Genomic DNA, 25,343 nt, shown 5'->3' on the forward strand with positions numbered 1-25,343 from the left:
AGCAGCAGGCGAGAGGGCGGGAGGGCGGGAGGATTAAGCGAGCGGCGGGCGGGAGGGCGGGAGGCGGGAGGATTAAGCGAGAGGCGGGCGGGAGGGCGGCGGTATTAAGCGAGCGGAGGGCGGGGCATATTAAGCGAGCGGCGAGCGGGAGGGCGGCGGTATTAAGCGAGCGGAGGGCGGGGCATATTAAGCGAGCAGCGAGCGGAACGTCGGTGGGTATGTTAAGCGAGCGGCGTCGGAGGGCTACCAAACACCCAGGCACGGTAATCGAGCCAATGCCGCCTACTCACCTCCAGAGAAGCACTCGGCATTGATACGGCATGGGTCTGGAACGTATATGTTAAGCGAGCAATGCCCGGCATGCTATTATGGCGCTACCAAACGCCCATCAAACTACCTTCCCACGTACTCACCTCCAAAGAAGCACCGGCATAGATACGGCAAGGATATATCACTCCCCGGGGCGGTATATGTCATTTAAAGGAGCCCTGGGCACGTGGCCGACAGGCTGTATTATGCTGAACAGCCTGGCTAACTGCCCCTTGCACAGGACACGACTAAATAGCCAGAAAACGCGAAAGGTAGGCCCCCGACTATTAGTCGGAGCTACCGTACAGGGGCAGCTGCCAGTGTTGCGCAGCCTTCCACAAGGGAAGATTGAGCGCAGATTCATAATTGATGTTTGGGTAATTTGTATGGACGGTTGTACTGGGCAAGCGTGCCAAGATACTGTACATAGGGACAAGCTAGAGCCTGACTCTCTGCTAGATGAGGGCAAGATGCGAAGGGCGACCTCCGCATAGTTTCCCACGCACGCGGCTCTCCCTTTGACTTCATTAGCGGCTCGACAGAACTGATGGTCTTTGTGATTCTCATGCTCGTCCATGTAGCCATCATGGATGAGAAAATGTTGTGTAGCATGCTCATTTGCCACTCACCCATTCCGCCACCCAGAAATCTAGGCGCCCGTCATCTTAGCATCACGAACGGCCGACCTACCGGTCGCTTCTTCGGCAGAAGAGATCCTCCTTATGTCCGCACCTTGACTGTGTTCGCCTGCCCGGAGAAACATGGATCTGTACTCTTTCAACCTCAAATGGTAGCATTCTGATCAGTTCGCACATTCTGATGCCTAGCCCACATACTTGCTCCGAGAGTTGGGCTCGCTCTTCGTTCACTCGGCGAGGAAAACAGCCTTCGAGCAATTTAACCCCGTCGATGCGCTGATGGACGCGGAACGTTGAAATGCCGAATTAAGGTGATGGCAGCGCTCGAGTTTGGCGCTATGTGATTCACCGCCAAGCGCAGCTACTGAAGCGGGATTTTGCTCAGTTGAGTGGCTGTAAGCTCGACGTGATAGGTTCGGTCAGTTCCCAAAACAGCGGGAGAGCCATTGCAACAGAAGTCGTCCCACGAGCGGGCAGAAACTTTGCAGCTTCTGAGATCTGATGACTTGCTGGCCGATTCTGAGTGATTATTCGCTGCTATACTTGTTTCATCGTGACATCGTGAGTGACCTCTTATCATAGGCTTGAGTTTAAGAGCCCTTATCTTAATCCAGACGCAGACTGTCCGGGCTATATGTAGTGAGCTCTGAACAACTTCCCGGGAGGCACAACTTGGTTTGATCACCATGGACATGTCTAATCCTCCGATTACGCCTGCATTGATCTCATTTCTGAAAGATCTGTGAGTGTGATCTCCAGCTTATGATTCAACATACCGTGCCATACCTAATTTTCCGCTCTACGTTACAGGCAAATTGTTAACATGAACGAACCAGCGATGCTCGCGTTGATGATGTACGACTATCGTGAGCATGAATTGCCGGCCATTCTTGTCATTTGTCTAGCTGACTAGCTGCACTCAGTGCTCACACTAGCCGACGAGGTATTACTAGCTTCATCTTTGTATGATAAATTTTTACGAGCTCAGACTATAGGTCGAGTTGGTGTGGAAGCGGCCATTTACCGGCATCACCTTACTTTTCTTAATTAATCGCTACTTCGCGCCGATGGAGATGATCGTGCTGACCGTAGCCTTTCAAAGCAACTGGCCGATGGAGGTGAAATATTCTGTTCTCTGACATGGAAGCGTGAACTTACCCTCGCCATAGTTGTACGCAAGGTTTTGTCCTTAACCATCGTTCGGGAATTTGATATGCGTCCATAGGTGTCAACGATTCTCGCGTTACGAGGGAGCAGGATATGCAGCAGTTACCGGAATATGCCAATGTAAGAAACCTCTTCTGTCGCACGAGCCAACAAGTTCTAATCGAAGAATATCCAGTGATTATGATAATTCGCGTCTACGCGCTCTTCGGGAAGAGTCGCCCTGTGTTGGTTGGTCTCATCCTCGTGTTCTTGGCGCAGGTAGCCGTGCAAGCCCGAGTTCTCGTCACCGGAGTCGGTCAGCTTACAATATTCAATGCTTGATGTGCAGTGACTGATTCGTATCTGGGATTCTCAGCGCTCAAGGTCCCGATATTGGCGGGCTGTATTCTTGTCGGGAGGACGCAACTGTTTACGGGACTTTGGATAGCTCCGCTCGTCACGGATGGCTGCATATTCTTTTTGACACTGTGGCGGTCAAGGATCTATTTCAACCGGGCTGCGCGCATGCCGTGCGTCTCTCTGATGCCATCTAACGGGTGTTGCAACTGACCTCGTATGTGTGCAGGATGCTTCAGCTCTTTCTCAGGGTGAGCCCGATATCGATTGCACTCGTCGTTGTCGGTCACTTACACTCGTGTACTGGTACCCAGGACGGTGTAGCCTATTTCTTCGTCATTTTTGGCTCAAACCTGCTCAACGTCATCATGTTCTTGGTGAGCGGGATCTCTTGAACCTTGACGAGATGTTCTCTGTGACGAGAATGTATCTTTTGCTAGGCCGTCAGCGCTGAGCCCCTAAGGCCATTCTTCGCGCCGGAGGCCCAAGCAATAACCTCGATAATGGTTTCTCGGTGAGTGGCGAACAATCATGCGATGAGCAACCTGCGATGTTCATGATTCCGAGCAGCATCGTTCTCAACATCCGATCGTTCTCTCAAGACGCAGTTATACCCCTGGCCAGCCTCTCGAGATCAGAAAATCGGTGACGCTAGATAGGAATTTCCGGTATATGAATCCTGAGATGAATTTATGAGGCAGTCGATGTTTGATGTCAAACGATATCCGATGGATCTGAGCCACAACTTCGAGGAAAACTCATACTGTTATATAGACGAACAATCCTCGCATCAATGCAAGCGAATTTTGTAAACATACATTGAAATGCTACGCAGATGGACGCGTGGCACATAAACCCCGCCGTATCGTGCTCCAAAGGGCGTATCTCATATGCCCTCCTCCTCCTCCTCGTCGCCGGACACCTCCTGGTTTTCGAGCGCGGCCTTTTGCATGAGCTGTGCAAGGTCTTGGTCTTCGGTCTCGGACACCGCTTTCGGCTGTCGTTGGCATCAGCAAGTGAGTATGACGGACAGAATCAGATGATATCAAGAGAGAAAGACATACCTTCATCTTCACGACGAGCGACCCTCCCTGGTCCTCGATCGTGTGCTGTATGCTCTCAATGGCGCGTTCTAACCGGTCAACGGCCGAGAACTAGATATCCCGACGAAGTCGGTCAAGGCCCATGTTTTTCGGGTACGTGGCTTGAACGCGTACCTTATCCGTCGCGTTCGTGCTGAGAACGTACAATGGCGGAGCGACGAGCTTGGCCTTGATCGGTACCGCCTGGCTGCTCACCTTCTCGCCCGCCTTGAGAGCCTTCTTGATCGCGTCGATACCGGCCGGGGTGTAGCATGTCAGCTCGATGTCAGCCCGGAGCTTGATCGGCTGCGGCGTGAGCCGACGCGCGATCGTCGCCATGAGTAGCTTGAGCGTGCTTTCGGGGACGGGCTCGGGGAGGGAGGAGAACACGGTGTCCTGTTCGCTAAAACGAAACGGTTAGGAATGACGACGCTATGGACTTGGATACTGACGTTAGCGCGAGCTTGAAGGCATCATAGGGGTGGCCGTATGTCTTTCCTAGAGGCCACGCGATCTTATCGTACAGTTGTTCAAGTTTTTCTTCCTCGTTCGCCACACCGACGGGGTCTTCCGGGCCAACGGGCTCGGTGTCGTCCTCACCCGCCGCCCTCTTCGCTCGCCGCGCGCGCTTCGACTCCTTCGCCGCCTCCGCCGCTTCCTTATCGTCCAGTTCAGGAGCTGCCGCGCCATTGGCATCTCCCGAAGGCAGCTTGGTCGCGACGTGGCGGAGGATGGACGCGACCGTCTTGGACTTCATGTAGCGCTCTTCGCACTTGATGATATCTTCGGGCGACACTCGGCGTTTTGAGAGATCGATGTATCCTGGATTGAAATCTGAATATCGGGGGCGGAGGATGAGGGGATCGGATGTGACGAGCCTTTTTCTTTGTCCACACGAAGTACCACGACCACCTCGTTCCTGCCGACTCGGATGAGCTTCTGGATAGAACGTATACGTCTCCGGGAAAGCTCAGAGAGCAGTATCATTCCCTCAATGTTGTCGTATTCTAGCTGGCGACCAAGCGTAGATGGAATCAAGCTCGGTGAGTTTTTGGTGATGCGATTTATATGCGACCAGCGTACCAGCTTCACGTACGCGCCCATCTCGGCAATCTGGCGCACTTGCACCATGACGAGCTCGTCAACCTCTGGATACCGTTGTTCGTAGTACCGCATCGTGAGCGAGGAGGTCGTCGGGGTCGGTGGAGGGCGATGAGATGAGAATGCCGAGTCAGACTCGAACGTTATCCGGACCTGCAACTGATCTTGATCAGATGTTCTACCTTATTCGGAGTCCCACGCTCAGATACATTCTACTGACTGTGGGAATACTCTCATCAATGGCGAACACTTAATTCTGGATCCGTCTGTCATATTTTTTCGATGCTCAATGCATAAGGCCACTTTGAACATATGTAGGACTTGCTGCCTCGCGCGCCGTCGAGAACGGAGCGAGCACTGACCAGCGGCTTCACCGCGGGGACCATTGACTGAGTCACGCGGAGGAGGCGGGAATTTCCAAATTTGTCTTAGGCCGGCGCGTCAATAGCGACCGTCGGCCTTTACGTCGACGACGTGGTGTTCCAAACTCTCTGCTCGTCTATTCCTCGGGGTCAGCAGACGAGCACGGGGCACTCCAGGGCTGCCGTATAAGAATCAAGTTCTAACATTGACCGCCTATCTTTGCACTACGCTTTATTTGGCCTTCTCATGCGGATTTGCTCCGACAATCATCGCGTACGCGGCGACCGAATCAATGAGATTCGAGGCGATCCTCTTCAACTCTCTTCGACATAGGTAATACATGTTTACCGGGCCACAGATTAGCCATGCTCTACGGGCTTGCTCCGGTGAAACGATATATGGGATGCGACCTCGTAAAGTCCCACACGCTGCAACTGCACTTTGAGGGCAATCTTTGATAACTTTCGGTTTCAAGGAGATGTAATCGAATACGGCGCACTGTTGTCGGGCGCTGAAGGTGCGCTTGCGTCACGAAGGACGGCATCGGCGTAAACCTCGGGTCGACACCGAAGCTTCTACCCTGCTGCTCGGGTCGCCTGTATCCATGTCAGTGGATATAGCTTTCCCATGCTTCGAGAATTGCCTTGAACTGATTCTTGTAGCTACTTTTGGCCACACTCCGATGTTCACCCTCCCCACCCGCTGCAAGGGACCGCCCGCCCTCTCATCCCGAACGCCGGACAGATTGCTTCGTCTCCAACCCCGTCAATCCGACTATGCATGCCCCTGATGAGTTTACCCCGGACATTTCCCCGCACGCTCTTTGGTCTCGTTTCGAAAGCGTATAAAAGATGGCACGCTCGACGTCGTTTCACCTCACCGGTCTACCCAACCAGGCAATCAGCAGCAATGTTCCGCGCCGCAGCCCTCGTCTCCTTTGTCTTCCTCGCGACCGTGTCTGCCCAACAAGCCGGCACGTCCACCGCGGAGACCCACCCTGCGCTCTCGTACCAAACTTGCACCGCTTCCGGTGGATGCTCCACCGTGGCAGGCAGCGTCACTCTTGACTCCAACTGGCGCTGGGTTCACAACGTCGGCGGCTACACCAACTGCTACACCGGTAAGGACAAACGATTTACGTTGACATTGACGTTTATGCTCATCCTTGAGTTTAGGTAACGAGTGGGACGCAACCCTCTGTCCCGACCCAGAGACGTGCGCGACAAACTGCGCTCTCGACGGCGCCGACTACTCCGGCACCTACGGCATCACGTCCTCCGGCTCCGCGCTCACCCTCGCGTTCAAGACCGGCTCCAACGTCGGCTCGCGCGTCTACCTCATGAAGGACGAGTCTACCTACGAAACGTTCAACCTGCTCAACAAGGAGTTCACCATGGACGTCGATGTTTCCAAGCTCCCCTGCGGTCTCAACGGCGCCGTCTACTTCTCTGCCATGTCCCCCGACGGTGACACCTCGTCGACCAACACCGCCGGCGCCAAGTACGGTACCGGCTACTGTGACTCGCAGTGCCCGCGCGACCTTAAGTTCATTGAGGGCAAGGTATGCTGGTCTCCCCTCATGTATCGTGCCCCAGTTTCTGATAAACCCCCCTTTTTTCTTCAGGCCAACCTCATTGGCTGGAACGGCACCTCCGCTAACTCCGGCACCGGTTCCACCGGCGCGTGCTGTACCGAGATGGACATTTGGGAAGCCAACTCCATCTCCGAGGCCGTCACTCCCCATCCTTGCGAGGGCACCAGCATCACCGCCTGCACCGGCGACGAGTGCACCTCGACTTGTGACCAGGCCGGGTGCGACTTCAACTCCTTCCGTATGGGCAACACGTCCTTCTACGGCCCGGACATGATCGTCGACACCACCAAGCCTATAACCGTCGTCACCCAGTTCCTCACCAACGACAACACCACGACCGGCACCCTCTCCGAGATCCGCCGCATCTACGTCCAGAACGGCAAGGTCATCCAGAACTCGCAGTCGACCATTCCCGGCGTCACCGGTAACTCGATCACCGACTCGTGGTGCGCGGCGCAGAAGACCGCCTTCGGCGACACCAACACCTTCCAGCAGCTCGGTGGGCTCGAGCAGCTCGGCAATGCGTTCGCGAAGGGCATGGTCCTCGTCCTCTCGATCTGGGACGACTACGCCGTCAACATGCTCTGGCTCGACTCTGACTACCCGACCACCAAGGACGCGTCCTCTCCCGGTGTTGCCCGCGGTACCTGCTCGACCTCCTCCGGTGTGCCCGCCCAGGTCGAGGCCAACGGCGCCAGCATCTCGGTCACCTACTCGAACATCAAGGTAGGCGACATCGGCTCGACGTTCTCCGCAACCGGCTGTAAGTCGTTTGCCGCATCGACTTTACAATTCCCCTCTGACCACGCTCACTCGCAGCTTCCACCGGTTCGTCAGGATCCGGCTCCACCGGCACCACCACCGCCCCGGCCGGCTCTTCCCCGACCGGCGGCAGCGGCAGCGGTGGTTCCGTCGCGAAGTACGGCCAATGCGGAGGCACAGGTACGCTATAGATCATTGCCTTCGAGGGCGCTTCCTAACATTTTTCGTCTGAAGGCTTCACTGGACCGACCTCGTGCGCGTCTGGCTCGACCTGTACCGTGTTGAACCCCTGTGAGTCGCCTCTCCATGCCATTTCCGGGTCTATTCTGACGAGTCTGTCCCACAGACTACTCGCAGTGCCTCTAAAAGTCTCGAGATCGGGTCGCTAGAGTGATTTGGATGGCTCCTCTCCTTATGATGTATACTATTGGGTCTTGAATGACACAGTGCTTATGGCTATCCTTCCGCACTATGCTCCGTGCAGCGCAAGATGAAGTCTACCATCGCGAGTTACTCATGCTCGCCTTTGAAACGCGTGATGTCACCGCGCTTTGTGCCGCCGTTGACCGCAACGACATCGACCCTACGGTTGCTTCAGGTGGGTACCCTCTCTCCGTTGACTTGATTCTTGAGCTTGCCCATGCCGACCGGACTCGGTATCCCGCAACGCCATGACCCCTAAGTTCACCATCTGCTGATACTACACGGCCCTGATCGAACATGGCCTTATTCGATATCGATACTCATATTGTCGCCTGCAGTGTTTTGGCGAATAGATGGAACTGTCCAGAGGCCGCCGTTCATTCGTGAATGTCTCAACGCTCGATCTCGAGCATGTATAGTGAGTTCGAACGCAGCGTCAGACCCTTGTGCTAGTACACACGCTAAGTTCCCGAGTTCTTCACGGCAAGCGCAAACGCAGTTGACCTAAGATAAGGTGGACATGCATTCGAACAATATATATATTAGAATCACAAGCAACCCAATGAGGGCCTGAAAGCAGGACAAACAAAAAGCACAGGAACATCTTCGGGGGCCATACTTCATAGTACATGCAACGTTTGGTTGAATCACAGAAACGAAAAATAAACGCAAGCTAATACTATATCTCACAACCTTTTCAGCTGATCGTCTTGTAGCTCCCTAGTGACATCGACCGCGTTAGCCAGGGTAGGAACCCTCAGTTGGTCATGCTACTCACATATACGGGCCTGCCAGTCACCGCTGCCGCTCGCTATCATGCCGCCCTGCGGGTTGAGGTCGATTGATATCACTGCAGGCACGGTAGCATTGATAAGCTCCCGTATGTATAGGATTCCGAAGGTGTAACCGTACCAGAGTTTTTATGCCCTTGCAACATAAGCTGCACCGTCGCCGTCCTCGCGTCCCAAAACTGGACACCGCGATCCTTCGACCCGGACACGACCCACTCCCCGTCCGCAGACACCGCGACAGACAGCACGTAGTCCTTATGTCCCAAAAAGTTCATCGTGCACTGGCTGCCCTTCTCCCCTCCCTCCTTCACGTCCTTCAGCGCCTTCTGCACCGCCGGGCCGCCCCTCGGCACGTTGCGGATGTCCCAGTACTTGAGAGTCTTGTCCAAACTGCCCGAGACGAGCCCCTTCCCGTCCGGCGTGAAGGCGACGGAGTAAACCGAATCTTTATGGCCGCGGAGGCGCTCGACGAGCTGGCCCGTGTTCACGTCCCAGATGCGGACGATGGTGTCTAGCGAGCCCGCGGCGACGAGGCGGCCGTCCGGGGACATGGCAACGGAGGTGACGCCGGCGTCGATCGAGTCCGGTTCGTTGATAGCGAGTAACTTGGTGAGCGAGCCGCCTGTGCCTGTGCAAGAAGGATGCTGTGAGCACACCCGCGTCACGGATTTAGGTAACACCCGCGAACTCACTCGGGGTTCCGTTGGAGTCGACCTCCATATCCCATATCCGAGCCGTCTTGTCTCCGGAGCCCGACACGATCAGCCGCCCGTTGCGCGAAAATTCGAGCGAATAGATCTCTTGCTCGTGCCCATCAAAGATGTTCCGGATGCGCTTCTTGGCGATGTCCCAAATCTATGGCACCATTAGCACTACTCCTACAAGGCGAGACAAGAGCACCTACCCGAATCTGCTTGTCTTCGGCACCAGTCGCTAGGTATTTGCCATCCGGGCTGAAGCACACACTCCGGATATACAAGTCGCCCTGCTTGCTAGCATTCTCGTCCACCAGAACACTAGACGCCCTCTCATCAGTCCCAGTCACCTCAAGTGGGAAAAAAGTCCAGCTAACCAAGTCTTGGCACCGGTCTTGACGTCGTAGATCTGCGCCGATCGGTTACACCCCGTCGCGAGGTACTTGCCGTCATGCGAGAATCGCACGCAGCACACCACACTGCGATAGACAGGCACCGTCAGCATCTCCATCGCATTACATCGCGCAAACAGCGAGTGGGAAAAAAAAAAGTACCTCTCGTGATAGAGCGTATGTACCAAGTTGACGTCCAACACGCGCTTCACCTTAGGGTTCCACACCGCGAACCAGTCGCTGCCCTCCTGCAAACCGAACAGTGCCATATTAGCAACCAAGAAGCGATTCGGCCATCAGGGGTCATACCTTCTTCAGCTCGGGAGGGATCGATCCCGGGCTCAGCGTCATAGGGTCTACCTCGTCAGCCGGCGCTGCGCCCGGTCCACCAGGAGGGGGAGGGGGAACACCAGAGCCAGGGTACCCAGGTCCACTCGGCACACCTATCCCAAGGCCATATTCATTAGATCCCTGTGCCAGAAAACCCTCACGGAACATCAAGAGGACGACGTACCGGCCGAAGCACCAGCTGGAGCAGCCGAAGGCCCCGCAGATGCGGGCACCCCCGCCGTCGACAACGCAGGCGAATACCCTTCTAAAGGATGAAAAAAAAAATCGTCATCAGCACCCCGCTCCACGATTGCCCAGCCTCAGACAGACCTTTCGCCCTCACGTCCCTCTCCGTCTTCGCCCTCTTCAACTCGCGGTCGTCCCGCTCGCGCTCCCTCTCCCGCTGCTCCCGGTCACGCTCGCGCTCCCTATCGCGCTGCTCCCTCTCGCGTTCTCTCTCCCTCTCGCGCTCCCTTCCCCTCTCGCGCTCGTCCCTTCCCGGCTGTGGCGGCAGCTGCGGCTGCGACTGCTGAAACCGCGCCGGGTCGCCGCTCACGAGCCGCATGTCCCGCTCCGCGCGCTCGCGGTCCGAGAGCGTCAACCGCGCGTCGCGGTCCCTGATAAAGCAACCAAAAAAAACAAAATCACACACTGATCGTCAGCATCCGGTTATGGCCGAAACGCAAGAGCGAAAAAGGGGGATGTCAACGAGCAAGCAAGAATAAAAAGACCGGGGAAAAAAATAAACGCGAGGGAATGTCGAACGAGAGGAAATATGACAAGGAAGCGGCCACCTACCGGTCCATCCGCGCGTCCCGTTCGCGCATTTCGCGATCCCGTTCACGTTCCCTGTCGCGATCCCGCTCACGGTCCATCCTTCCGTCGCGCATGGTGACGTCCCTGTCCCTCTCTCTCTCCGCCAGCCTGATCTCGCGGTCGCGGTCGCCTAACGAAAAAGAGTGTATAATCAGGACACAAAGCTCCCCCCTATGCCCTCTCTCTCTCCAACTAGACGAGGAGAGCGAAGGACAAATAACTCACGGGGCATATAATTCTCGGGCCCAGGGACAGGAGGGAGACCAGGGTAGCCTCCCGGTCCAGGTCCGCCTAACCCGACGGGACCGGGTCCTCCTGGACCGGTACCTGGCGTACCCAACGGCCCTCCAGGTGGCGCCGACAGCCCAATGGGGGGTAGTCCGCCGGGGCCGGGCGTGGGGGCGCCCGGACCGGAGATGGACGGTGGCCCACCGGGGAGGCCGGGAACGGATGTGGGTGGACGCGAGGGGTCGAACTGACGAAAAGAAGGGGCGACGCGTTAGAGAAGAGGAAACGGTGGAAGAAACGTGATCGACGTACGCGATCGCGGCCGTCGCGGTCGCGCGAGAAGTCGGCGAGGCCGAGGCGGGCGTCGATGCGGCCGTCCATGCCGCGCCCGTCGAGTCCGCGCCCGTTGATCTCGGCCGAGCGGGCATCGAGCGAAGAGAGCCTGAAGTGCGTCGCATCTGAGTGAGATGCGCGGCGATGACTGCCGAGACGACGTACCCTGGGCGCCCGTTGACGTCGCCGCGGTCTAGGCCGAGGCCGATGCCGCGCTCGCGCGGGTCAAGCTGGCCGTTCCGGAGGGCATCGACCTGGGCCCGCAGGCGCCCGAGCTCGTCTTCGTACTGCTGGCGGATCTTGCCGTGTTGGGCCTCGAGGTCGTACAGCGATTGGCGGATGATGTTCAGTTCGTTGACCTGGGATGTCACTGGAAAGGTACCGGACACGTGTCAGGATAGGTGCTTCTTTGAAAAGCCAATGGAAGTAGAAGGAATGAAGGGAGAGGCAAAGGGATAGATAGCATGTGCGCCACATGTCCGAATCGGGCAACGCTTGTCCCGTTATGGTATAGGGGAAAGAAGAGGCGAAGGAGCCACACCTTTGGAGTCGTACTCGTCCCGCTGGCCACGGAGGAGTTCCGCCTCGCGCGATAGCCCGTCGAACTCGTTCCGGATGGCTTCAAAGTGGGCGTCCAAGCGCGAGCCGGGCGCGCTCGGTGGACCCGTCGGTTGCAGCGACCGATGCTGATCGCCCATTGTACGAAGTTAGCGCCCCCCGAGTTTCGGTTCGAGCCGGGTCGGTGGAAAGAGGGTCTCACGTTGTAGATGGAGGACGACATGTCGGGTCCTCCTGTCGTCCTGATGTTGTGGGTGCGGTGAAACGACGACGAGGGAGACGGTGTGCGTGGTAGTGGCGACGGGGAAAAGGGCGTGCGGAAGGGAGGAAGACCGAAGCCGCGCCCCCCCAGTCCGGAGCCCAGCTTATATCACCCGGCAACCAAAGAAGGGGCAGGCTTCGATGGCTCGCACGCCGAAGTCCTTCTTCTGGGTCGCCGGTCGGACAGATCGTCGCGGAGCTCGAAACTGACCACGACCCAGCGCTGTGGATCTGGTTCACACACTGTTCCTTTATCCAACTTCGGCAACGACCGCAACTCTGGCAGATCCCCGCAAGGCCGCTCCCAACGGAAGTGATGCCCACGCGCACTCTCTTCGTGCCTCTCAGATCTCTGTGAACCTCGGTCCGGCGCCGCGGGGACAATGGCAGTCCCAGATATCCAAGCGTTCGTGGGATGCATGATGGCTCGCAGGCTCAGCACGAAGGTTTAAGCTCGAATCTACGCCGGACCATTTGCCCGTGTATTCATTGTTCAGATTCCCTGCGCACGAGGATGGCTATGTATACTTCGTGTCTATCAATCTCCTTCCTTATCCGGGGCGTCAGCCAGAGACATGAGGTGAGGCGTGGGCATTCCTGCTCCATCATGAGGCATGCATTCGTTTCATACTTTAACGGCAGAAGGTGCTATCATCTGGACCTCTTGTCTCTCGCGTTCTTGCTGGAGAAGTAAGGCCGTCGCTGCGCTTTTCCAGATTAATGACGCGATGACGACCACGAACAAAGGGAGAAGCGAATGACATACGATATGGAAGAAACGACCAAAAATACAAGGCGTCTTGTCGAATTAAGCCCTCTTCTGCTTCGCACCCTCTCCTTCTAGAGCCAGCCCGGATTGCCAACGGTAGCCGGCATTCTCTCATCACTGTCATATATAGCCATCGCGCGTCTGTCCCGTCCATCTTACAAGACAAAAGATGGGATAAACAGCGAATTGCCAACATGCGGCTGTGTGTTGCCATTCCACGAGAGCCTGTCTAGAACAACCTGTTGCCCTTTCTTTTCATCTACGGAGATTGCGCGAGTAGGGCATCCGAGCTCCTTGCCTCTATCATCGATTCCTCGTGGGCGGCGAATCGCCCAGAGGTAACCGCCTATTTCTGCAAAATGGCACGTGACTAACTGAACTCTCTCTTCGGCCTATGTCGCCTCCGAGTCCCTTTCTTCGGCTTCGACGGACGGGTCGCACTGGCGTTCGTATATACCACTTATTCATGCAAAACAACCTGGAAACCCACAATCATCCGAGCTCGACCTTACCCAGACTCCCGAATGACTGAACATATCACGAACGCATCATGATCAAGGAGCCGTCCGCCAACGCGGGCGTCCACGGCGAACGAGATTGTGAACCTTCTCTTGCCTCACGCCTCTGTGCCGCGAAGGGCACTAAGATAGACGATGCTCGACATACTCGATGTGACGATTGAGAAGCACGCATAACCGAACGTCCTGCGACGCGTAGAGATACCTGCGTCCATGCTGACAACCATTGTTACCGCGACATATCACTGCGACATAGCGCCCTGGACGACAACAAGTTTGAAGAATACGCATTCACCTCTGAGGACACAATAACATCTCGTCCCCTCCACTTTTCAAACTTTCGTCGCATGGCCGCCATGTCCTTCTGACCCCCCACGCATTGATCCATCTTCACGAACGCCAGTCACGAGAGCGAACGTTACGACCCGGCCCGTTTCGCCCACTTGGACCACCACCTGTAAGGCTGTCATGCTACTCATCGCTTCCTAGCCTTTCCTGAACCCCATCGTCTTGTACTAGTAGCCCACCCGGCGGCGTATGCTCGGCACATCCCCATCATGCCTCGTTTCGCCGGCCCCAGTCACCGGGTTCCCGCCTCGCCTTCTACGACCTGCCTGTCTCCGCCTCGCCTCGCCTTCTCGGTCTCGGTCAATTGACCCCGATATTCGCGTAAATGTGACCTGGCGATGGCGAGCCTTCATAAGGCGGGTCGCGAACCGAGGCGAAGACGTCCTCAGCTCTCCTGTGCGACACGTTCATTCGCTCAGAAGCTCGTCGCCCGCGATGAAGGGCACGCATATACTCGCCTCCGCCGCTCTTCTAGCTCGTGGAGCGACCGCCCTGAACAACAGAGGCGTCGCTAAAACACCCGGTGAGTTACCTTCGCCGCCCTTCCTCTGAGCGCTCCGCCGACTCACTCACTGCGCAGTGATGGGCTACAACGGTACTGCAGATCCATTCATTACCCTGTCTTCGTCAGAGCCTTGACGCACGATCTTCCCCGATTAGCATGGAACGCGTTCCAATGCAACATCAACGAGGACCTCTTCCTCACCACAGCCAACCTGATGGTCTCCCTCGGACTCAAGGTACAGCTCCTTTTTAAACGATCGCTTCCTCCTCGTGCTCCATGTAATGGCGCTGGCGTGTAGGACGCCGGCTACCACTATATCAACCTCGACGACTGCTACGCGCTCAAGAACCGCACGTCGAGCGGGGCCATCGTCGAGGGTATATGTCACGGATCATTGCGCTTCCGACTCGACTACTGAATGGGTTCGCAGATCCGGCCAAGTTCCCGAGCGGGATGCGCAGCCTGACGGACAAAATACACGCAATGGGATTGTGGGCGATTTCCGTGTTACTTGTTGTGGCTATCGCATTGATGAGCAAAAACCGACAGCAAAGCGGGAATCGTGCGTACATTCAAATTCACGACGTTGCTGGCTCGGCTCACCGCTGTTGCTCTTTCCGTAGTACGGCGACTCGGGATGGTATACCTGCGCCGGCTACCCCGGTTCGTTCCAACACGAAGCTCAAGACGCGCACACCTTCTTCGACGAGTGGAACTTTGATTTGCTCAAGTGAGTCAAACTTCCCCCGCTATTCATTCTCGTCAGATGACTGATAGCTGGACCTCAGGTTTGACAATTGCGCCAGCAAGTTCTCGTATTCCGTTTGTACGATGGAAGGGGCTGACGTTGATGGTACCAGTTCCGTACGACGATATCATCCGGCAAGGTATCATAGGAAGTAGGTCTCATCTCGATGGAACAGAAAGATAGAATCGGCGCTGACCGCCGTTCTGACCAGAGTACCAGCGCATGGCTGACGCGATCGCGAAGGTCGCAAGACCGATCGTGTTTTCCCTCTGCGAATGGGGTTGGGTCCGTTTCCTTACACCACGCCGTCGCATGATTTCGGCTCACCCGTCTTCCCGCTCACAGAGCCAGGTCTGGCTGTACGTCGACTAGGATTTCGTCGCTGAACCTGAACACTCATGCATTGTGATAGATGGGGAGCCAAGCTGGGACAGAGTTGGAGGGTGTGTAGCTTCGGTTCCTCGACCCCGGGAGTACGCTAAGCTGCTACAACAGACCACGGGTGATATCGGCCCCGACTGGCCCAGTCTCGCCAACATCATCAACTTGTGAAATGCCTATCACCTTACTTTCGTCAGCCCGTCGTCTGATACGATGTAATAGCAACGCCTTTATCACCCAAGCTACGAACTTCTACGGACGGAACGATATGGACATGGTGCGTCCCAACCTCTCGCGAGCGTAGACCTTCGTTTCATGCAGAATCCATAGTTGCAACTGTAAGCGTCCGGCCAGCAGGAAACTCGCATGAAGAACTCATTTTTGCTCGCCAGCGGAAACGGCGGGCTCACGTACGACGAAGCGAAGTCGCACTTCACCGCGTGGGCGCTAATGAAGTGGGTTTTCGTCGGCCTCACCCTCGTAGTTCCATGTCTAACATTCTGTAGATCGCCCTTGCTCATCGGAACAAACGTACGAACCACTTCGCTTTTTTTTCCCCTGCGACCTTCTTTATTGATGTTGTACTCAGCTATCCGCAATCACGAACGACGTCCTTGGCATACTGAAGAACAAGGAAATCATCGCCATCAACCAGGATCCGGTGGTGGGAGAGAGTATATCCCCGTTCAGGTCCGTTCACCTCTTGACTCTCTCACTGATTTTCTCAGCATCTGATCGGACTTGTACATCACAGATGGGGCTCCCTTGTGCGTTCCTTCTCGGGAGCACCATGTTCGCTTGGGTTTTGATGATACATGTCAGGGCGACTATTTTTCTAGCATCAGCAGCGACTACCCTCCTCAGTATTGGAGCGGCGACTCTCAGAACGGGACCGTGTTCATGCTCGTATGCACCTCGATAATAAACCCGTCCACCTATGCTGACGTGTCGACATATAAAGCTTAACACCTTGAACGAGACTGCCGACATGTCCTTCAACCTCACCGAATCGCCCTGGATTCGCGCCGGTCGGAAGTACTCCGTTCGTGTATGTACAACCACCACCGCTTTCCACCAGGTTTCGACGTCTCATGGTTATATTACCGCTGCAGGATCTATGGACACACACCGAAAATGGAACGGCTGTGCGTAACTTCACGGCAAAGGCGGTCCCGCCGCATGGCGTCGTCGCGCTCCTACTCAAAGACGCCGGAGACGAGCCCGACGGCCTCTACCCGGCATGCTCGGTGTGGTATCAATGCATCGATAAGAATGGGACGCATGTCGGGGGGTGATTGATAAGATTCAGCTAGATCGCCGGCCACGAAAGACAAGTGCAGCGGGGCGATTCAGGAATTCCATACGTTCTGGTGTGAGGCGTACGACGTTCCGATTCGGTGTTCTCAAGCCTCCTTTGCCGTTCGCGAATATAAACGAGGATGGCGAAATGTTGCGCTCCCATTCCTTCGAGACACTTGTGCAGATAATCCTTGACCTGTTTCATGAATTTGCAGTGAATTGGGACTTTTATTACAACATGAAGTTCGATTAGCGCGCGATGGCTGTTGACCGCAAAGCAAGCGCCGGCTCCATGCTATATGAGGATGCACTTGCGGCTCCATGGCTCTTGTCTTTCCCCCTCGCCCTGGCGTGTCACCCTCCGTGCGTTTGTAAACTCTTGACGGCTTGACACTCCCGCTCGGACATTATGCCACATCTCGTGCCCGAGGGCTCCGGGAGCTCGAGAAAGCGAGTCGCATCTGCCGACCTTGATGACGCAGATCGTCGAGTTCGATCTTCGGGGCTAGGTGAAAAGCTTCACGTCAAAAGCGAGCAAGCATCGATCGAGCTATCCGTAGCCTTCGACGCAGACTCTGGTGAGTGGCCGGAGCTTAGCCACCCGCGGATGTTTGGCTGAAAGATTGCACACCAGGTATAGAACGATGGCCAACCAGCACCCAGGAAGATCAGGGAGAAGACAAGCTTACTAAGTCGGAGGTAGATGTAGTTTGGATCGACGAGGACGTCGAGCACAGCACTCTGCGTAGGTTTAGTATACTAGGCTCGGTGCCCTGAAGGTATCGAATGTCATGTAGGTTTGCAAGACCTCCAAGCGGAAACTATACAGACCTTGGAGCTGTGCTCTGCAGCAACACTCGTGTGTCCAGTGCGTTTCTGCATTTCTGCTGTCGTGATGAATCTTGGAATAGGGTCGATACTGATGGCTCTTGTCTTTCAGAATCTTCTGGCTACACTCAAGGACGAAATCGCCGCATCAAACAACATGGTCACGGACGTCAAATTGACCGCGTACGTACCGCACAAGCACCGTTCATGCACATGTTCACGTGTTTCCATATAGCCAATTGTCTCAAATAAAAGAGTTTCTCAGGCAAAGTCGCTCGAAAGAGCTTCTCTTCAGCCTCGTCAATTACCATCGTTTCCGTGACTGGCTGGGATCGGTATTGTCAACCGCTTCTCAACAATCGCATCCGTCCTCATCGTTGTTTCAGATCTCTACACAACTCGGCTTCATGGAGAATGTGGCGGTGACCGAATCCATGCATCGTGATGGACTGAAGGTGGTGCATGAAACGCAACGCATCATTATGGATCCTGCTTGGCACGACAGTATTTACGGACTTCGCGGAGAAGGGGCAAACAGTTTTCTTAATCTGCTACAGGAGGTATGACTCCATACTTCGTCGCAGACCTCCGTTGCTCAGTCTGTAGCTCCTAGATCGATCAGGACCCTTCCGTCGGTGGGACCAATCGGAGATGAAAAGTACCCACCCCAATTACGATGAGGCGGAGATGATGAAATGCGCACGACAAATGATCCTAAAGCTATCCGTCGTAAGCGACACCATACCGTCCTCCCTCTTTCTCAAACGGGTCTTTTGCTCTATGGAACGAGCAATTGGCAGGGGGGCGTATGCCGATGTCTACTGCGGATCTTACGAGGAACAACCTATTGCATTGAAACAACTCAGGATCTTTGGAGATTCCGAGCCATCGCAACCCCATAAAGTACAGATTCCGTCGACCCCAGTAGCAGCTGCCCAAATACTGACCACTCAACAACAAAGGATCTGTATCGAGAAGCCCTACTATGGCGTCAGCTCAGACACCCTTGCATACTCCCATTTCTGGGACTGTATGAGGACACGCATGCAAAGGATCTGTGCATGGTCTCCCCTTGCATGTCAGGTGGCAGCCTTCTAGACTTTGTGAAGAAGTTCGTGGTTGAAGTAGATGTTGTCAACCTTGTGGGCTTTTTTTCTGCTTGCCCTCATGGAATGCGATATTTACCGGCTATTTTCAGCTCATAGACGCGATCGGGGGTCTTTGTTACCTCCACGATCAATCTTTTGTTCACGGAGATTTGCGAGCGGTACGTAGGCAGTTGACGAGAAGGCAATCAACGAGCGGGCACCTTCATTGATTCATAATCACCTTTGCAGGCCAATGTTCTCATCGATGAGCATGGTCGTGCATACCTTGCAGACTTCGGTCTCATCTCCTTCATCGAGAATTCCAGCATCACCACCCAATGTCGCGGCAACGCGCTGTGGAAGGCACCCGAACTTCTTCAGGGGGAGTTGCAACGTACCCCTGCCACTGATATTTATTCTTTGGCATGTCTATGTTTGGAGGTGGGCGTGCAAGTTCAGATACGACACGTGTCACTAATTATCAAAATACTCAGCTCATCACGCTTGAGAATCCCTTTGGGGGCATACCTGAGACTGTCGCCGTCATTAAGGTGTATCAGGGCATCCGCCCCGAGCGCCCTCAAAACATTAAAGTACCTCTGCGGATTGGAGAAGACGATCTATGGAACCTGATAGAGGCATGCTGGCATCAGGATCCTCACCAGCGACCGATGGCCAAGGATGTCCTGGAAAATCTACCTCCGTATCTTCCCTCGAAGCTTCATTCACGGATACCGTCTCCCGTTCCGACCCGCGATCCCGCCTTGGGAAGAAGACATAAGTGTCAAGTGTGTGGGAAGTCCTACCAAAGGCGATCCTCATTACGAGATCACATGAACATACATGATGGCCTCAAACGTGCGTAGCTTGATGCTCACACCTCGTTGCCCTCTCACAGGTGTTAAAGCATATCAATGTTCCTTCCCCGGTTGTATGCAAGCCTTTTCCTCGAAGCCCGCCTTAAATAGGTATCACCCTATTCCGGATATGTTTGACTAATCGTCCTCTAACGTAGCTTGGCTGCCAGGCACTTTCACCGGCATCCGGTTCCGGGCAAGAGTCATCGCAAGGTGGGTTTGAAGCTTGTGATCCCCCAAGCTAGCCAATGCTTGATAGAGGCCATACGGGCTGTCAGTATGTGACTCTTATGTACTGATGATACCGCGCAGGAGGGCCCCGGATGGTTCGCGGATTGGAACCCAGAAGTGAAGTGCACGTTGGATGTGGACTTGATGCATACATTTATCCACTCGGAGTCCGTTTTGCGCCTTTTAACGAGGTGATGTAATATAGATGTTGACAGTGTTTTTTTTTTTTGTCGCAGGGCTGTGTTCTGCGTGCGCTTTTCGCATGATGGCAAGTACTTTGCTACCGGGCATAGCACATCGGTACGTATCTACGACGTGGGGACAGGTGCCGAAACTTGGTGAGTCATAATTTCTTCCCTGTGGAGGTCATGAACAGGTGCTGATGAGAAAGCGCATAGTGTTTTGGAACATGACACAAAACATGACACAACCCCTCCCAGTGCGTGCTTCAGCCCGGATGACAAGTACCTCGTGACATGTGGATATCACGAGAACATCTTCGTATGCTACTTCTATGGGCGCTTGACGAGAGGATGTTCAACAGTGTTGCAGCTCTGGAACATTGCCGAGAAGAGCGTACGCAGTGTCTGCAGAAACTCTAAAGGGCCATTTTTTTTGCTTGCGTTCTCCCCCAACGGGAAATTCCTCGTGTCCGGCTCAAGGAGTGGGATAGTCCAAATATGGGACGTGGAGGTTAAATCCGACGGATCGCTGAGTGAGTTCGCTGGTTTTGTCTATAGGTAATGTAGCGAGTGTTCATATCCCTTTTTCGCAGGCTTTGGCGACTGGCCCTCTGAGCTGTATGCAATAGAAGGATTAGGCCCGTACCGTGTCTACTTGGACTGCATCGCCATATCTCCGGACAGCCAACTCGTCGCCACCGGCTGCTCGGACGCCATCCGCATCTGGGACATTAACACGGGACAGCTCGTTAAGCGCCTTCGATACCCCTCTAATCGGTACTGCCCCGTCGCATTCACCCCGGATGGGAAGGGGCTCGTCTCCGGTAGCTCGGACAGAACACTTAAGTACTGGGACATCCGCAACGTGCCGAGGGGCGGACCGGAGATGAGGGAGGCTCTGATAGATGACAACGAAGGTGAAGAAGAGGGAACCCGGTGCAATATGACCTTTCTGGGGCACACAGATGTGGTGACTTCGGTAGCAGTGTCGCCGGACGGAGAGTGGATCTTGTCTGGATATTTCAATGATACGGTAAAGCTTTGGGATGCGAGAACAGCGACACTGCAGCTCACGTTGAGGGGACACAATAGCGGCGGTAGGTTACAATATATAGTATCTTGGGAAGATAGCTGATGTTTGCATTTGTGTGCAGTGAACTCTGTGGACTTCCACCCACAGAGCGGCATATTCGCGAGCAGCGACTACAGCGGGAACGTCCGTATATGTGAGTGCTTGATGTCTAGAACACTCGTGCTCGCTGACAAGGTCGGTGATGGTAGGGAACTACAAGACCATCCACTGAAGCTCTGCGAGACCGTGACCCTCTTCTGTCTGTAAAATATCGTGTGAACTCATCGTGATATACATAATGCATCCCTTATCCTGAGACCTGGTGTTATTGTGCTTCTTGAGTAATGTGCGTCGATGATGCATGCAGAGTCTCCCCGGAGCTGGCGGAGAGATTCACCGCGTGGATGGAGATCAACGGAAGTAAATGGGAGGTAGATACACGCTGTTCAGTGGAATGGTAGTGCATTCTGCGATATACTTGAATACTCAATATTCGATGTAAAGAACTTCACCCAAGACCATGGATGAAATCCGTTGCTGGTCTGATGACGTGCTATGGAATCACCGAGGACAAGGGCGGGGGCGTCCTTGTGTTTGTTCTGGCCTATGTAGACAAACGCGTGCAAATCACATTTCACCTCCAAAATGCGAGACGAGCGGTGCAATTATGTGTAGCCGCATGTCAACCAGCTCACACTGATACCTCAAGGCCTGCCTTTCACTTCAGGCGCTATATGCGCGATGTCCCCACCGAGTCTGGTAAAAATTTAAAAAAAATCTGTCCGGAACAGGCCCAAACTTGGAAAACAGCGATGCAGGTCCCGTAAGCGACGGTGCCGTCTCGAACTGGACCTTTACGGAGCCTACCTAAGGTCGAGGAAGTTGAGAGATGGAGAACCGGGAGATTCAGGCTGCGGTCAAATCTGACACTGTATCGAATCCTCGCGTTTTGGGGAGATCTTGGGCCGTCGTGTCTTGTACAGTAACATGGTCGCATACGTGGTTGACCACGTGCATCCACGACGTCGACATACGCCGTTACCGTGATGCGAAATTGTCGATGATCCCTCTTCGACAGCCCGTGCAGCGCCATGGCTTAGGTTTGTAGAAGGGTGACAACCCCGGCGAGGAGCTCTACTCAACGATCGGTACTTGCAGTGCCTGTGGACGAGAAGGGGCACGGTCATGTTCAGTGCCATGACGCTGCGGTATCCACTGCTAGTGAGTGCCCTGCTGGAGCCCGCAAGAAGCCACAAAGAGAGACTGACTTGACGCGACCGTAGGTCCATCGATGTCGTTGCGGTCGACGGCGAACATGACAGTCCTGTGGGCAGAGAGCGTGGTGATGTCATGCGTGCTGAATGCGAGCACTAGTGATCCCGGACTCAGCGCCAAATCTCGGCAACACGGAATACTACGCAGGCGGATAAGCACTTGTATAGGCAGGAGACGGGGCGAAGACGGCGACGTAGCGTATCCAGTCATCCACAAGTGGTGGTGATCGCGAAGAACATCATCGGGGTTTGTCCGCCGTGACTTGGTGGCTCGGGTCCGATGTTCGTGATCGACGACCATGACCTTACTTTGAACGTTCAGCGCTTCAGCTATGGGATGTCATCGATCCTTGCGCCCCCTGCAGTTTCGTTCAGCTCTGGACCCTGCATCAACTATCGGTCGAAGCCGCAGGCGGTGCGATGCACAGTGAGAAAGTCGACTTCATCCTCGTACAAGCGCGTGATGGCTGTTGTGCGCAGTCATCCTCCTCTCTGTTGCATGCGCACACCGACTCCCAGTACTTGTCTTCAATCCTACATAGGACAAACTGTGGAGGTATAGTGCCCTCTACGTATATCATTGTGCCATTTGGCTTTGGCCCCTTGATCGTGGGCTTAGCAGTCCATCGTCTGGAGTGAACTCATCAGCTTTCGGGCGACTACTGGAGATGATCCGGTAACTTTCGGGCCGGGCCCGTACCACGCCCACGCGTGGCACGGGGCAATGGCACAGCTGCATCGGTACCGTAGACGGGAGAAAGCGGTAAAACACGCTCAGTCGTCGGGAGACGCTGCTTTCGTCGCGTGGCTAACATGTTGCAACGGCGCCGGGAACGCTCAATGACGCAAGGCGCTTGCAATCCCTGAGTACGTGTCCTGCAATCGTCCGAGGCCAATGGTACGATGTATATTGAATCCAGGCACCTCCTAAGCGTATTTCCTCATTGCCCTAGCGCAATGGCGCATCGTGTGTACCTTGACTAGGCGAGATCGTATAGATTTTCTCGGAACAGAATTCTTCGGAGACTGGGAGCGTGGGCACTGACACGTGCCCCTTATAATCGCTGTCGCCTTGGCGTTGGCGAGGCCCAGGAACAGAAACGTCGAATCTTTCGTGCTAACAACACTCAGCCCGGCGACCCCGGCTACTATAGATCCTGCTGGGCGCAACACTTTCCGGTCTGCTACCATCGCTTTGTTCCGAAAACGGCAACCGCGGTCCCGGCGGTCCAGGGCGGAAGAACTCCCTCAATTATGTGTTACAGCCACGTTGATGTCTAAACTCTGATCAAGGCCTAAGGCACTTTCAGAAGTTTGCTATCTCACATACATTGGATACTCATGTGAACTACAGGTGAGCATGACATAGCATATGCCTAGCTCACTTCTCTAATATATACTGGTTACAGAAAGATGCACGCAATATTAATGATTTCTCGTAATCAATTTCCATTAACGCGCGGATCTGTTACTATGATGACGCCCTGCCCGGTACGGCCGTGGGCGCCGGACCGTCGATCATCTTGTGCATTCGACATCGAACAATCGAGAAGGCAATTTTCAAAAGCCATGTACTCGGAATCTTAGCAACGAGAGAAACCCATAGCTCCATGCTCGCCCGCCGGCCCGTGTCATGCTGGCGTGCGCGAGCAGATGATGCCTGGGGCGAATGCTGCGTACTCGCTTACCGTGCCTATCCGACGGGGAACTCGGAGAGCTCCTAGGATGTTCTCTCTGGAATGGCTCAGACCAACTCGAGCAACTCCCGCCTTCGTTGAGTGCGACGGATGTTCCTCAGTTAACGCTTTTGCCTCCGACGTCGAGCGCGCATGGTGCCCACGGGCTCCGCAGTGTCGACAGGGCGGAGGCTTCTGGACGCCTGGGCCATTTCCAAGTCGTCTCCGATTTCGAGCGCACGCGACGGCGGTCCCTGACGGATAGGCGCAATCGCGAAAGGTTCAAAAAGGCGGATAAGCATGGCATCCTACTACCCAACGTACCGGCAACGGCAGAAAGTCCCCTCCTTCGACTTCTAGGCACCTTAATCAAACCCCACGTTCTTTTCCGTACATACAATGAACAGTCGTTCATGGCGAGGCAAGCTCGTTCTCAGCGGCATGGCGAACTCTACAAGCGGTGGACCGCAAGAGCTTCGGGCCACCGTGGCAGAGACCAACGGCGACAGGTGAGCTACGGAACTTGAGATGCCAGCGTCAATCATACCAATTCATACCAGTAGCCGCTTGGAAGCTTGGCCCGCCCAGTTTCTTCTGCACATCTGTAAACGCACAGCGGTCTTGCAGGCGATGCAGATCTGGGTCGAACGCAACAATCCGCCGCTGTGCGCCTTCATGCCTGATCGCCACCCGGACCCGCAACTTCACAAGCTCAACCAGAGCAACTTTCGTTCTTTCTCCCGTCTTCTATCTGAGAACCAGCTGGTAAGCATGGCCTTTCCTTAGCCTTTCATGTCGCCGAGTACCAAACTGATGTCTTTTGTCCAGGTGGCCGTGACCACTTGGCAGTTAGACCCTGCGCTTCCCGAGTCCGGGGTCATTTTATATCCCGCTCCCTCCACTCCCAGCCTCCTCGTCGGCGTTATCTTTCCGTTTGGGGCTTTCCCAGACTTTATCACCGGTCGGTCCCCGACCGTATCACAACAGACGCCGAGTATCGGCTCATATCCATCATCCCAACAATACCCGGGTGCCACGCCCCAGTTCCCTGTGCATCCCACCGGCTATCAGCAGCTGTATCCCCAATACCCAGTCCATATGGACGTTCCCCTAGGCGAGGCTCAGTACGCCTTTATACCTGCGCAGACGAGCACTCAGCAATACCCCCATTCCGCGGACTCCTCGAGCTCGGACTCGTCCTGGCCCTCCACGAGCGACGGCTCGTTGCCCCCAGGCTACCAATACCCCCAGAACTAATGCTTCGCCAACCAACGCCATTGCTGTATCTGTATGCTATCATCGCTATCGCTCTTGTTGTGCCCCACTAGCTTCTTCGACCTTGTTTTTGCAGCTCGGTGTCATTGAGCTAGACGCGACGCAGAACCTAT

The 25,343-nt window shown here is 55.0% G+C and overlaps 9 protein-coding genes across 9 annotated transcripts; 7 read left to right on the plus strand and 2 right to left on the minus strand.

The window, feature by feature from the left end:
• Positions 1-1,633: 1,633 nt before the first annotated feature.
• On the plus strand, positions 1,634-3,099 carry PUNSTDRAFT_135020 (uncharacterized protein; the record flags this gene model as incomplete). Its single annotated transcript, XM_007384532.1, has 11 exons — positions 1,634-1,689; positions 1,758-1,813; positions 1,871-1,890; positions 1,943-2,065; positions 2,117-2,132; positions 2,173-2,409; positions 2,470-2,623; positions 2,680-2,701; positions 2,765-2,827; positions 2,891-2,964; positions 3,021-3,099. The coding sequence occupies 11 exons, from the start codon at positions 1,634-1,636 to the stop codon at positions 3,097-3,099; spliced, it is 900 nt and encodes a 299-aa protein (XP_007384594.1).
• A 237-nt stretch (positions 3,100-3,336) lies between these two features.
• Positions 3,337-4,708, minus strand: PUNSTDRAFT_135021 (uncharacterized protein; the record flags this gene model as incomplete). Its single annotated transcript, XM_007384533.1, has 6 exons — positions 3,337-3,447; positions 3,515-3,604; positions 3,668-3,935; positions 3,985-4,366; positions 4,429-4,543; positions 4,616-4,708. 6 exons carry the CDS (start codon positions 4,706-4,708, stop codon positions 3,337-3,339), a joined length of 1,059 nt encoding a protein of 352 aa, XP_007384595.1.
• A 1,197-nt stretch (positions 4,709-5,905) lies between these two features.
• On the plus strand, positions 5,906-7,718 carry PUNSTDRAFT_135022 (major cellobiohydrolase; the record flags this gene model as incomplete). The annotated part of the gene is made up of 6 exons (XM_007384534.1): positions 5,906-6,116; positions 6,172-6,557; positions 6,621-7,353; positions 7,410-7,532; positions 7,587-7,643; positions 7,699-7,718. 6 exons carry the CDS (start codon positions 5,906-5,908, stop codon positions 7,716-7,718), a joined length of 1,530 nt encoding a protein of 509 aa, XP_007384596.1.
• An 827-nt stretch (positions 7,719-8,545) lies between these two features.
• On the minus strand, positions 8,546-12,141 carry PUNSTDRAFT_114071 (WD40 repeat-like protein; the record flags this gene model as incomplete). Its single annotated transcript, XM_007384535.1, has 15 exons — positions 8,546-8,625; positions 8,688-9,194; positions 9,259-9,421; positions 9,471-9,582; positions 9,639-9,740; positions 9,816-9,901; positions 9,963-10,096; positions 10,168-10,248; positions 10,314-10,600; positions 10,782-10,929; positions 11,025-11,274; positions 11,340-11,469; positions 11,526-11,730; positions 11,902-12,046; positions 12,121-12,141. The coding sequence occupies 15 exons, from the start codon at positions 12,139-12,141 to the stop codon at positions 8,546-8,548; spliced, it is 2,451 nt and encodes an 816-aa protein (XP_007384597.1).
• A 2,255-nt stretch (positions 12,142-14,396) lies between these two features.
• PUNSTDRAFT_120892 (glycoside hydrolase) lies at positions 14,397-16,743 on the plus strand (the record flags this gene model as incomplete). Its single annotated transcript, XM_007384536.1, has 20 exons — positions 14,397-14,409; positions 14,475-14,554; positions 14,618-14,696; positions 14,750-14,810; positions 14,869-14,881; positions 14,943-15,049; positions 15,108-15,124; positions 15,180-15,218; positions 15,279-15,352; positions 15,413-15,426; positions 15,480-15,510; positions 15,563-15,615; positions 15,671-15,729; positions 15,783-15,786; positions 15,841-15,903; positions 15,955-15,979; positions 16,038-16,138; positions 16,288-16,354; positions 16,410-16,496; positions 16,561-16,743. 20 exons carry the CDS (start codon positions 14,397-14,399, stop codon positions 16,741-16,743), a joined length of 1,170 nt encoding a protein of 389 aa, XP_007384598.1.
• A 413-nt stretch (positions 16,744-17,156) lies between these two features.
• Positions 17,157-18,230, plus strand: PUNSTDRAFT_135025 (uncharacterized protein; the record flags this gene model as incomplete). The annotated part of the gene is made up of 7 exons (XM_007384537.1): positions 17,157-17,325; positions 17,382-17,492; positions 17,545-17,615; positions 17,688-17,758; positions 17,811-17,910; positions 17,962-18,135; positions 18,189-18,230. 7 exons carry the CDS (start codon positions 17,157-17,159, stop codon positions 18,228-18,230), a joined length of 738 nt encoding a protein of 245 aa, XP_007384599.1.
• A 14-nt stretch (positions 18,231-18,244) lies between these two features.
• Positions 18,245-18,975, plus strand: PUNSTDRAFT_26192 (kinase-like protein; the record flags this gene model as incomplete). The annotated part of the gene is made up of 4 exons (XM_007384538.1): positions 18,245-18,478; positions 18,538-18,717; positions 18,774-18,842; positions 18,913-18,975. Coding segments are annotated over 4 exons (546 nt in total), but the record flags the coding sequence as incomplete, so codon positions are not given.
• Positions 18,976-19,829: 854 nt separating this feature from the next.
• On the plus strand, positions 19,830-21,068 carry PUNSTDRAFT_69219 (WD40 repeat-like protein; the record flags this gene model as incomplete). The annotated part of the gene is made up of 5 exons (XM_007384539.1): positions 19,830-19,918; positions 19,988-20,076; positions 20,143-20,252; positions 20,304-20,478; positions 20,572-21,068. Coding segments are annotated over 5 exons (960 nt in total), but the record flags the coding sequence as incomplete, so codon positions are not given.
• Positions 21,069-24,354: 3,286 nt separating this feature from the next.
• PUNSTDRAFT_68833 (uncharacterized protein) lies at positions 24,355-25,212 on the plus strand (the record flags this gene model as incomplete). The annotated part of the gene is made up of 3 exons (XM_007384540.1): positions 24,355-24,464; positions 24,519-24,720; positions 24,784-25,212. The coding sequence occupies 3 exons, from the start codon at positions 24,355-24,357 to the stop codon at positions 25,210-25,212; spliced, it is 741 nt and encodes a 246-aa protein (XP_007384602.1).
• Between the last annotated feature and the right edge of the window lie 131 nt (positions 25,213-25,343).

The sequence above is a fragment of the Punctularia strigosozonata genome (assembly GCF_000264995.1).
Source record: "Punctularia strigosozonata HHB-11173 SS5 unplaced genomic scaffold PUNSTscaffold_7, whole genome shotgun sequence".
Taxonomy (NCBI): Eukaryota; Fungi; Basidiomycota; class Agaricomycetes; order Corticiales; family Punctulariaceae; genus Punctularia; species Punctularia strigosozonata.